We start from the raw sequence: 12,985 nt of genomic DNA, 5'->3' as shown, positions 1-12,985 counted from the left end.
ACCATCTGTTTTCCTCTTTATTAATTCTGGTTTTAAATCAAATGACTGTCTATACATAAAATCTTAATAAATTTGTAACTAAATTTGGAAGCCCAATTGTTTATTAAATAGTCATAAATAGAATATGATATATGATGAGCAATCAGATATGTTTTCTGCTATAAGGACCCAGAAAGAATATTTTTTGCATGTTAGAGTAATACACAGAGAGGAAGACAGAGATCTTGCACCTGCTTCTTCACTCTTTTTTTAAATTTACTTATTTTTATTGGAAAGGCAGATATGCAGAGAGAAGGAGATAGAAAGATCTTCCATCCACTGGTTCACTCTACAGGTGGCTACAATGGCCTGAGCTAAGCTAATCTAAAGCCAGGAGTCAGCTGCTTCTTCCAGGTCTCCCACGTGGGTGCAGGGTCCCAAGCACTTGGGCTATCCTCTATTGGTTTCCCAGGGCACAGTTAGGGAGATGGTTGGGAAATAGGGCCACTGTGATCCTAACTGGTAACCGTATGCACAGGAAGTGCAAGAAAGATGAGGGCTTAGCCACTAGGGTATCACACTGGGCTCTGCTGTTTCACTTATCATGGTCATAGTGGCTTGGGCTGGGGCTGAAATCCAGAGCCTCTTCCAAGTCTCCCCTTGTGGATGCAAGAAACCAAGCATTTGGACCATCTTCTGCTGCTTTTCCTAATGTTTTCAGGATATTTCAAAAATCCTTTTGAAGCTGTGGAACCAAAATCTGTATAAATCGTGGCTCCTACAGACTATGTGGAAACTGTGTGAGATGATCCATACGTGACTACTGTAGTGGACCAGGAAAGTTGACTTTGTGATGCAAGTAGATCATCTGGCTTGTTCAGGAACTTTGTCATGTGGGTGCTGCATGCTCTGTCATTGCTTTTAGAATAAGAACTCGGGCCCGGCGCGGTGGCGCAGTGGTTAAAGGTCCTCGCCTTGCACGCCCGGGATCCCATATGGGCACCGGTTCTAATCCCGGCAGCCCCGCTTCCCTTCCAGCTCCCTGCCTGTGGCCTGGGAAAGCAGTCGAGGACGGCCCAAAGCTTTGGGAACCTGCGCCCGCGTGGGAGACCCGGAAGAGGCTCCTGGCTTCGGATCGGCATAGTATCGGCCCGTTGCGCTCACTTGGGGAGTGAATCATCGGACGGAAGATCTTCCTCTCTGTCTCTCCTCTCTGTATATCCTCCTTTCCAATGAAAAAAATAATAAAAATAAATCTTTAAAAAAAAAAAAAGAATAAGAACTCAAGTTTACACTTCTTACATCTCAAAAGAGTGCTGAACATTGACTTGTAAGAAAGGCTCCTTTCAAAGAAAAAAAAACTGCTCCTTTCATTAGAGTGTTAGACATGAATGTTTTCAGCACTATGGAAAAGCAGGCTCTTTCTTTTTTTTTTAAGGAAGTTGGAGTAAGTCAGATGATCAAAGTGAGTAGATTGACTTTATGCCGTGAAATTAACGTGAGAGGCCATCCGTCCTTCGGGAACACTGTCCAGGGTGCTGTTGGAACCTAGAGACTTGCTAATGGGATTAGGGAATTAGTACTTAGCTGTCCCTCCTCGGTTCTATTGTTTTTCTTTAATGTTTCTAGTGCAGAGGAGCCCGGGAAATTTTTTGCCAGGTTATTTGGCGGTGCTGATGTTCTCCTGAAGAAAGAAACGTCTTGAACTGCTTAGTGAACAAGAAAGAGAAATGCAAAAGAAAAATCAAAATACGGCATACTAAGTAATTGGTGTCATGTATTTATGAAAAATAATTTATTATTCTTGACTTTTTTCACACTTTGACTTTTTAAAGTTTTATTTCGTAATGAGTGGTAATTGGACATTCTTTCTTTGATCATTCCCCTCAGTTATCACTTTGTAAAGAGCCATGAGACTGAAAACTGAAAGTCGAGAATGCAGCAGAGATAAAAGCATATTCATGTCACATGACATTTGGGAACTACCTTTGCTCCTTCAGAAGTTTGTTACGTTATTGTTAAGAATGGGCCACATTATACAATTTATTTTATTAAAAAAATGTTCCTCTGGTGTACTGTTTGATTTCAGCAGAGAAAACTCTGAAACTACTTGTATAATTGTTTTTTTAGGGGGGAGTGGGTGGGAAAAGGGTTTTGTGTCTTGCCAACACTCTCTCTATACTTTCCTGGTAAAGGCCCAGCTGTCCCTGTATTCATTCTTGTAGATTCATCTTTGTATCCTAATTCAACGACCTACAACACAGTTCTTTTAAATATTAACGTTGTGACATTGCCTTTTTTAGGTGCTACTAGCATTTTTGGTCAAAGTTTCTGTATTTATTTCTGAGTCAGAGTTACAGAGAAAGGAAGAGACAGATCTTCAATGTACTGGTTCACTTTAGTGTACTGGCCATCATCACAGGGGTTAGGATGAACAGAAACAAGGAGCTTCTCCTAGTTCACCTACATGGATGGCAGGGATCCAAGCATTTCGACCATCTTGTCTTGTTTTTCCAGGTCATTAGAAGAGAGCTGCATCCACATGGAGTAGTGGAGACTTGAAGTAACAGCAATAAAAGATGCTGGAATTGTAGGCAGCTTATTACATATTCGAATCCTCTAACAAACCAATGAAGTGACTCCATTTTACACATGTCAAAACTGAGACATAAAAGCATTAATCTGTCCCAAGTTCATGCAACTGGTGTGTGATGGAACCAAAGAGCGAGCCAGAGCTATCTGGCTTTTGAGATGGAGTAAGATCTTCCCTCTTCTGGTTCACTTCTATGAATGGCTCCAGTGGCCAGAGCTGGTCCATTCTCAAGCTAGGAGCCTGGAATTACTTCTGGCTCTTCCACATGACTGGCAGACCATCACATACTTGGCCTCTCCTCTTCTGTCTTCCCTGGCCGTTGTCTGGGAGGTAGATCAGCAGTGGAGCTACCCGAACTCAATCTGCTGCCTTATGGGATGTAGGCACTACACACCCAGGTGTGGGCTGCTGCTTCACAGTTTAGCTCCCTCTTGTCTCACAAGTTAGCATTTAGAACATTTTATCACAGAAATAAAAAGGAAAATGATTGAGTTAAATCATTTCTTTTGCTGGTGTGTTATTTTCATTACTGTAATGTTGTATCTAGACCTAGATCTTTGTACTTGTGTGAATGAGTTAACATTTATTATCCTAGCTGATACATCAGGGAACAGAGGTTGAGAGAGTGTAGAAAACTTTTGCAAGTTTACACAGTGGAGAAGTAACAGAGTCATCCCTAGTATCCTGAACACTGCCTGGTGTTAGAGGTAGCTTAACCGCTGCCCTCCACCTCTTTGCTGCCATCATCTTTGCCTGTGTGGGTGACCCATATCGCTCACTGAGCTGAAAGTTTAATCACTTTCCATTCAAGAGCAGCGCTAGTGAACACTCTTAACATTCCTGCGTATCTGTTTTGTGTAAGCAATAGCATTCATTTCTGGGTGAGACAAAAAGATGTCATTTTCCAAATTTTCAGTATTCAGCATTCAAATACACCAACTAGGAGGATTTCCTCAAGTCTCCTTTTTTATTTGGACTCACACGTTGGATGGGAATGTAAGCAGGCTCATGAACAAGAACAGTATAAATGTCCTAGACACCACTTAAAGAAATGATAGAAGGTTTTGTTGTATATAATCAGTGGGGAGTTATACAAATATTAAGTTTATTGTAAATGATAAATGTGAATGGGGATGTTTGGGAATGTATTTTAATTTTTGTTTAGAAACATCTTGAAGTTGATCTTTGGGGTATCAGGGAAGAGCTTATCAGCCGACCTAACGTGTACTTCTGAGATGTTTAACCACCAGTAAGAAAACATGTATGTCATCAACAGAAAGAGATTAAGATTTCACAGCGCAAAATGCCCTTTGCGTTTACAGGTTCTATTAATGTATTAGCAATTCTCTAAATGCCACTTTTTCTTATTAAATGGCTTTGAGAGCATGTGAAGACATATGTTTAATTCTTGAATATAGCATTTCCGAGATTCTTAGCAAATGAGATCCTGAAGCAGTATTTGCAGAAAAAGAAAGAGAAAGGAAACCCAATTATTAAGCATCTCTGCCCATGTGCTCTCTACATGGAAATAAGGATATTTGGGGGGGGGGGGGTCAGTGTGTTCGCTCAACTGGTTAATCCTCTCCATGCAAGCACCAGCATCCCATATGTATCCCACCTGCTCCACTTCCCATCGAGCTCCCTGCTTGTGGCCTGGGAAAGCAGTCGAGGATGGCCCAAAGCCTTGGGACCCTGTACCCACATGGGAGACCCAGATGGCTTCAAATAGGCTCAGCACTAGCCATTAGAGTCTTATAGGATGTAAACCAGTGGATGATCTTTCTTTCATTCTCTCTGTAAAATCTGCTTTTCCAATTAAATATATACATATTTAAAAATGAAGATTTTTTAAAAACCATTTGAGCTGTTTTGCCTTCTCTAATATAAGAAATTGTTCCCTTAAGTTCAGTTTCACTCTCTAGAATTTGAAGATTAATCTGACAGTGATTTAGAAGCAAGACCAAACAAGAAAGAAACCTCATTGTTTTATTTTCACTGTATCAATGAGATCAAACTATTAAATCGGGTTTTTTTTTTTTTGGTTCTTTGCTAAAAAATCTCTCTTCACAGTTTAGTTATGATGGAAATCTTTTAATGCAAGTCTCAGATTCCCTAATCTATATAGTTAGGAAGAAATTAGCATTAGGAAGAAAATAACATAAACCTGTTTGAACAAATGCCAAATTGACTGTTTAAAAAGTATGATCCGTGTCTTTGGCTGCCAACAGATGCTGTGCTTTTCACCCCCTGCTGTGCCGGGTTGCCTGGCATCTTTACCATCCTTCCTGCCTGCACTGGAGCTCTCTTTCCCGCTCTTCATGTCTCCTGTCCCTTTTGCTGGCCCCTGTCACTTTTAGGACGTGTTGCTCTCCCACCACAGCCTTGGCTATTCTTTCTCACCATCTTCTCACCTTCTCCTCCTCTTTCTTCTCTCTTCAATATGTCCGCTGCCTTAATTTTTTTTTCCCCTGTAACGCAGTGGTTCTCAAACTTCATATATCAGTCTCAAGTGGAAAGCTTGCTCAGTCATCCCTATGGGGTTCTCTCATCTAAGCTAATTTCAAGAAGTGAAGGGGGAAGCCTGAGAAAATTCTTAGACAGCGTTGCCAGGTGACACCATGGACACTGGTTAGCTGACCACTGTTGGTGAGTCCGCTTCACACAAGTCACCTGTCGCTCGGCTCGCTCCTTTCCTGTTGGTTAGCACTACAAAAATGCACTTTTCTGATCAGTGATTAAATATAAGCCTGGGCTAACATGTCATCTTAGTGCTTGGTGAAGAAATGCAAACCGTCTTAGACATTTGCAGAATTTCCATCCTATTGAATAGCAAATTCAAAAGTTTGTATTTTTAGAATTTGAAAAAGGAAAAAAAATACGGCACTCACTTGTGTTTGTACTGTCCCCAAATTCATTTTAAAATGTTTAGAATATGGAATTAGATTCTAGAATCTGAAAAGTAAATGAAATATAATGCGGTCATTTTTATGAATGTAATTTCGACTGAATTTTGCTGAGACCTATCACTATTAGGGATACGTTAGGTTGGCCTCCAGTGTCTTATTATTTATCTTAAAGAGGCAGTGGATCCTGTCAGGTTTCTTCAGTATTTTTTAAAAGTTAAAACTGAGCAGGACATAAATCAGTGCTTCATTTCCATAGAACAAAGAGAAAAAAAAATCTCTATATATTTTGTGTATGTTTATATGTGTTAATTTTTAGGGGATTTTGACGGTATTATGCTGTTCATACATAAATTAAGCCTCCTTTACTGGCCTGTCTGGGTTCTCAGGCATACAGCCTACTAGCCATTGAGAGTGAGTGCATTCAAGCTTAATAAGTGGTCATCACCATTCCGTAGAGAATCTTAGTGTATATGTAGCTTGCTGGCCACATACCTAGACAGATTTATGAATTACTCATGTAAAACCCGGACTGCCCATCTGTGTATCTTGTGGTTATATAGACATTAGAAGTTGTTGATATTATACGACCCTGCAACTGTTCCAAAGATGTTGTTGGTATCTTCGTTCTATCTACCAGGGAGAGCGGTTGTGATAAGTCCTGTCTCTGTTTTTTACTATGGAAAGAGCACACACAAAAGTTCTTCTGTCATTTCCCCCTTTTAAAAAGCTGCCGGAGCAAAATATACACCAGGCATCTTTCTTACAGATCAGAAGTCTAAGAGCCGACTTGGGTGGGTATTGGGAGCTGACCATGTTCTCCTCCCATCATGCCTACCCCAAGACAAACTCTCCATGTTCCCAGTTGAACTTTTTAAGATGTTAGTTTTGCCTTCAAATGTTTTTCTTATAGTCATGTCTTATTTTTAGGAAAATTAATATTTGGAAATTGACTTGATGTGTCTCTGTGTGATTTGTCACATGCGATATTAAGGTTAGAAAATCTGCACTGAAATTTCCAATGTCCTTATTGTGCATTATCACAGGCCAAATAGCGATAGGAGAGAGCGATTGCCATAGCAATATTCTCCTTTTTTTCCCTAACATTTTTATGACTGTGTAAAGCACACCCAGTTTGTCATCCCAAATACTTAAGAACAGTAAAGTTTGCCTGTATTACCTTCAGTGTATTTATTTTGATTCACTTATTGAGAAAGCTATAATTTGAGGAATTTTGGGCAAATAATTCGGTGCTTAGCATCATATAATACTATATTGATTAGTTTGTAATCTGTTTCTGGTAAGATATGCATTTAGGACTCAGCTTCTTAAACCTGAACCATGGTTCATGGGAGTTCATAGATCTTAATATGTTCATGAGATTTTAAAAAAAAAAGACTCAGTCGCTCAGTGTGAAATTGTATGTGCACTTGCTTGATTATGTGTCTATTTGCAAATCTCTGTGTGTATGCGTGTGTTTGGGAAGCGTTGAAAATATCATCAAGGATCTGTAATCCAGAGTAAGCATGATTTAGGATTTTGCATGACAAGTTTTCTGGAAAAGTGTACTTAGAAGTAACTGTGAAAAATAGTTAAAAGAGACATATAAAGACCATCTCATCCATTGATTCAATCTCCACATGCTCTCAATGGCAGGGTATAGACTAGTGCTGGGCTGGACCCAAGACTGGGAACCCAGGATGCAGGAATTCAGTCCAGGTCTCCACTGAGGGGGGCAGGAATTCAATGACTCTAATCATCAACTTCTCCCTGCCAAACTTTGTGTTTGATGAAACTGGAGTTGAACCCCCTGACTCCAGTGTGGGTGCAGGTGTCTTCAAGGACATTTTAAACACTCTACTAAAAACCTGACCCGGAGAACCGTTTACAGGATCGTCTTGTATTTTTCTAGTACTAATTAAAGCTGTCATATATGGATTTCACAAGATCGATTATAAGTTGTGACATTTTGTTTCAGGAAAATATGTGTGAGTGTGATAAGATATTTTGTATTTTAGTCTTTATGTAGGATTAATTGCATAATAGCCCTTTGAAGGTCTTAGAGTTTTGTTTTACTTTTTGCTGATATTTGTGATAACTCCCCATGAAGGGAAGGAGAATAAGAGAAGGTCAATATTTGTTGAGTATCAAAAAATATTATATTGTTCTTTTAGTGCTAGAATCTATTTAGTCTACAATTAATGAAGTTTTGTTAATAGAATCTAATTGCAGTTTAAATCCTTTGTACTAGATTTCTTCTAAATGAGTACACTTATTTATTAGAACAGAGAAGACAGTTACAAATACATCTCAAATACAGCTTAAAAATATGCTAGGGGGAGCATTACTGTGATTAATCACTTTGAAATGAAATCTGTATGTTAAGTTTAAGTAATTCTTAATGTTCAGCTTTCAGAATATGATCCAAAAATAGTGTGCAGTTTGGACTGATAAAAATACATGTGTTAGCTTAACTGGAACATAATCATAGCATCACTAGCCTTCAGATGTGAAACATATGGAGGTTGAAGCCTCTTGGTCACCCATGATCCTACTTGGTAAAGACATGTATTATTCTGGTTTTTCTGTTTAAGATTTATTTTCTTTATTTGAAAAGCAGAGGTGGTGTGTGTGGAGGGGGGATGAGTAGAGAGAGAGAGAGATTTTCCATCTGTTTATTCACTCTTTAGATGACCCCAATGTTAATTTGTGGCAAGGCTAAAGCCTCAGTGGCTTTTCCAGACCATCAGCCACTGGCAGGAAGTGTGATCAGAAGTAGGACAAGCAGGTCTTAGACCAGTACCCATTTGGGATCCTGGCATTGCAGGCAACAGCTTAGGTTGTTGTGCTATGGCACCATCTCTTGCTTCTGCTTGTATAGGAAATATCATAGCACTGTGGTTAGGAGCAGGGGCTGTGGGGCCCAGTGGATTGGGATTGTTTTTCTGCCCCAGCCTTTGTTGGTCATGTAACCTCAGGCATTGACTTTGGTCTGTATCTCTCAGTTTCTCCAGTGGTGAAGTGAGAATCATTATTAACCTGTCATGAGGATTGATTGAGTTTATGCATTTGCCCCAAAATACTCACTTCCAAATTACAGAGGATACTTGCAAATAAAGATTGTTCCTTACAGAGGAGGTACAGAGAGGGAGACATGGAGACATCTTGATTCTGTGAATTCCTTCCCCATGTGTCCAAATGGCCCAGGGCTGGGTGCAGCCAAGCCAGGAGCTTCATCATGGTCTCCCATGTGTGTGGCATGCACACAAGTGTTCCCCCGCTCTTTTTCTCAGCCCTTGATCAGGGAGCTGTAGCAGAACTGGAGCAGCCGGAACAGGATGGACGCCCACATGATCTGCCAGTATGAGAGGCACTGGCTTTACCTGCTAACTATAACGATATCTCGATGAGGACAGAGAGGTTAGGCAGAATGACTCTTTTTCACTTGGTAGCAAAGGTGACAAGGAAATCAAGATTCAGCAGAGTTTAAGAATAATGAGTAGGACAAGCGTCATGGTGAGGACAGGAGTTGGAGTGCCTCAGTCCCAGCCCCAGCCCTGCTCCCAACTGCACCTGGCAGCTACAGTCTGTGAAGCAACAGTGATGGCACTGGTGAGGGAAGCTTGGATTAAATTCCCAGCTCCTGTCTTAGACCTGGGTTCAGGTCAGCCACGCTAGGTTTGTCCTTAGTGAACCAGTTCCTGGAAGCTCTCCCTGGCTGTCAGCCTGCCACTCTCTATGCTTCTCAAATAGTATTGAAAAGAAAAAAAAAAAGAGAGAGAGATTAAGACGTTTATTAAGAAAGCTTTGACCTCTTTTATTACCATGAGACTTCAGAAGTTTATATCCTAGTTCTAGGAGGTTTTCAGCAAAATATTCTTCGCGTTCACAAGAGTTGGTTAAATATAGATTTCTTGTCTACACCACCTACTCCATTGTGAGTCAGCTCATTTGTAACAACTGTTAACAAATGAGAACATGTGACTTCATGTATGGTAAATACAGTCCTATGGAAGAAATTCTAAAATCTTCAGGACTTTATTGACTGAAGACTGCCATGGGCCTGGTGTGGCACCGAGATCCCATGTGAGTGCCGGTTCTAATCCTTACTGCTCCACTTCCCATCCAGCTCCCTGCTTGTGGCCTGGGAAAGCAGTCGATGACGGCCCAAAGCCTTGGAACTCTGCACCCACGTGGGAGACCTGGAGGAAGTTTCTGGCTCTTGGCTTTGGATCAGTGCAGCTCTGGTCGTTGCAGTCCCTTGGGGAGTGAATCATTGGATGGAAGATCTTGCTTTCTGTCTCTCCTCCTCTCTGTATATCTGACTTTACAATTAAAAAAAAAAACTCTTAAAAAAAAAAGACTGTGCCAGCACTTTTTAACAAGTTACTCACCATGCAAATGAACAATGGAGTCCCACACTGAAACAGCTGTTAACTACATAAAACTGTTAAAGATATTAACAGTGCCAGAGGCTCACATGCAATCAGACAGGTGAAGCAGTAATAAGATAAATATTCCTGTGTGAATAGCAATGATGTTTAATTAATATATTTTTGTACTGCTGTTGCTACTTGAGCTTAGACTTTAGTGAAATATGCTCACCTCTTTAATGTGTTGCCTTTGTCATTGCAAAGTATGGGAAACCAGATATGTGCAAAATGGCATGCTTTATTTACTGTTTTCTGCTTTTTTAAAAAAATTTTTTGTTTATTTGAAATATAGAGTTACAGAAAGAGAGAGAGAGAGAAATATAACTTCCATCCACTGGTTCTCTCCCCAAGTTTGTGCAGTGGGGAGCACTGTCTGAAGCCAGGGACTTCATCAAGGTCTCCCATGTGGGTGTAGGGAACCCAGGGCTTGGACCCTCCTCCCCTGCTTTCTCAGGCACATTAGCAAGGAGCTGCATTAGATGTGGAGTAGCTGGGACACGAACAGCCCTGGTGGGACATTGCCACTGCAGCCTTTGGCTTTACCCAGTACTAGCCAAAGGCTGGCCCCTCTGGCGTCTTACTATCCTTAATTTCATTTGCATTTGTATGCTAATGTATTTATACTCCTTCAAGTGTTGCTATGATAGGAAGCTGTAACTTCTAATTGTGGGACATGAAGCTGTGCTCAATATTCTTGTTTTTAAAATTTGTCGTCACGGCTGGCACTGTGGCACAGTGAGTAGTAGAACTGCTTCCTTTGATGCCAGTAGCTTTTGTGGATGCCAGTTCAAGTCCCTGATCCTAAACTTCGTGTATAGTTCCTGTTAATTTTTTTTGGAAAGTGACAGAGGATGGTTAAGTATCTGTGCACTTGTACCCATGGGGGAGACCCTGCTGAAGCTCCTGGTTCTCGAGTTCCTCCCATGCAGTCTGGCAGTTGAGGTCATCCAAGGAGCGAATCAGCATGCAAAAGATTGCTCTCTCTCTCTCCTTCTCTATAACTTTGCCTTTCAAATAAACTCTAAGTTTATCACTGTATGATGCGATGAGAATACAAATAGAAACATTTAGGGGCCAAGGGCAAAAATTCACCTGACTATTCCACCACCTTCAAATACCACATCCCATATGGACACTGATCCAGATCCCGGCAGATCCACTTCACTTCCAGCTCCCTGCTTGTGGCCTGGAATAGCAGTCAAGAATGGCTCAAAGCCTTGGAACTCAGCACCTGTGTGGGAGACCTGGAAGAAGCTTCTGGCTTCTGGCTTCATATCAGCTCAGCTCTGGCTATTGCAGCCATTTGGGGAGTGAACCAACAGATTGAAGATCTTCCTCTCTCTGTGAATCCGCTTTTTCCAATAAAAATAAATAAATCTTTTAAAAAACAAATAGAAACATTTAAAGTGAAGCCAATATCTGGTAATTTCTATTCTGGGCCATTCGAAATAAGACATGGAAGAAGAATATAGTTTTCTTGCTAGATTAGATACTGCGTGTAAAATTAAGCTAAGGTATATTACAGGTCATTCATAAAACCATACCTTTTTATTTAAAGAATAAATTTGTGATTTTTTAAGAGGTGTGTGTGCTTATGTGTTTACTGATATTTGTATGTGGTTTTTAAGTAAGCAATTGCAGAGGTTTTAAATAAGCAATTGCCTTCACTTCCACTTGCAAGAGGTTTTTATTTTATTGTGTGTGCATTGCTAACCTCAAGAATATGTTAAGCTAAGTCTTCAAAACATTTCCCACTGAAGGCATCATGCTAACCAGAGGCCTGTTTTGTGATGTGTATTAGAAATAGAAACCATTTGAAATATGAAATTATAAATTGGAAGAATCTCTTAGGTGTACACTTGTTGCTTTTGCCTTGGCACATCCCTCAGGCTCCCCCAGCAAGCTCCTGTTTGTGTCGTGGTAATATCCTTTAGCAAACTAATACCAGCCAGGTACAAACATCACTAAAGAATGTTTGTGTTCACATTGTTATTGTTAGTGTATTTTTGAAAATTAGAATGATTTTTTTTATATAATACTTGCAAGTGCTTTATAAGTAAATACAAAAATACTAGCACTGGCCTGAAAAACATTGACTATTATTAATATTTTGATTTCTGCTCTGAGTGGACCGGTGACTGCCTTGTTCATTTGTTCTTTTTCATCTTTCTTTGTCCCCTACGCTCTGGCTGGCTGGGAAACTTCACCTCTTTCCTTTTAATGTTGCAGTTGAATAAGTCACATAACAGATTTAGAAAAAAAAAAAAAACTTCTGAGTTGTAAATGATAGCATTTTTTTCTTACGATTTTTCTTTCAGGAAGTTGATGGCAATAAAGTTATGTCTTCATTTGCCCCACACAACTCATCTACCTCACCTCAGAAGACAGAAGAAGGTGGGCGACAGAGTGGCGAGACCTTGTCCAACACGGCACTGGGGACCCCCGAACGGCGCAAAGGCAGCTTAGCGGATGTGGTGGACACCTTGAAGCAGAGGAAAATGGAAGAGCTCATCAAAAACGAGCCAGAAGGTAAAAGCAAGCTGGGTTCTACCTGTGCTCTCTGGGTTGTAACTTACTCTTCTAGCTTCTCATTTATCCTGTTGGAGTCCATTCATTGGACAAGGCAGGAACCTCCTCCTCCTGTGACGATGCATGCATTTGTTTTCCAGACACAAACACATCTGTCTGCATTTTTTTTCCCTTGTCAGTAACGTGTACCGTAATATTATTTTCATTTTCACGTGTGGATAAGCTGTGGTTCAGGGGAATTAAAGAGACTCAAGGCGGGGGGTAGGGGGGAGTGTGGTGGTATCATGGCTTAGGTCACCAAATGTGCTGCTAGCATCGTGTGCCAGAGTGCTGCTTCCTGTCCTGGTTGCTCCACTTCTCATGTACTGGGGAAGGCAACATCCGATGGCCCAAGTACGTGGTTCCCTTACTCGCATGGAGCTGTTTCTGGCTCCTGGCTCCTGGCTCCTGGCTCCTGGCTCCTGGCTCCTGGCTCCTGGCTCCTGGCTCCTGGCTCTGGTCTGCCCAGGCCAGGCTGCTGCTGGCATTTGAGGAGTTAACCAGCATGT

General features: G+C 40.9%; 1 protein-coding gene across 3 annotated transcripts in view; it reads left to right on the top strand.

The window, feature by feature from the left end:
• The window catches only part of SOX5 (SRY-box transcription factor 5), a 386,873-nt gene that overhangs the window by 88,030 nt on the left and 285,858 nt on the right, over positions 1–12,985 (top strand). For all 3 annotated transcript variants that reach the window (XM_040967762.1, XM_040967768.1, XM_040967777.1), the window contains one exon: positions 12,227–12,437. In XM_040967762.1, coding sequence (XP_040823696.1) covers positions 12,227–12,437 — 211 coding nt within the window. The remainder of the gene's footprint in view (positions 1–12,226; positions 12,438–12,985) is intronic.

Source organism: Ochotona curzoniae, unplaced genomic scaffold (assembly GCF_017591425.1).
Source record: "Ochotona curzoniae isolate NIBS_2020 unplaced genomic scaffold, NIBS_Ocur_1.0 contig_1482, whole genome shotgun sequence".
NCBI classification, from domain to species: domain Eukaryota; kingdom Metazoa; phylum Chordata; class Mammalia; order Lagomorpha; family Ochotonidae; genus Ochotona; species Ochotona curzoniae.
This window is presented reverse-complemented; position numbering and strand designations above follow the sequence as displayed.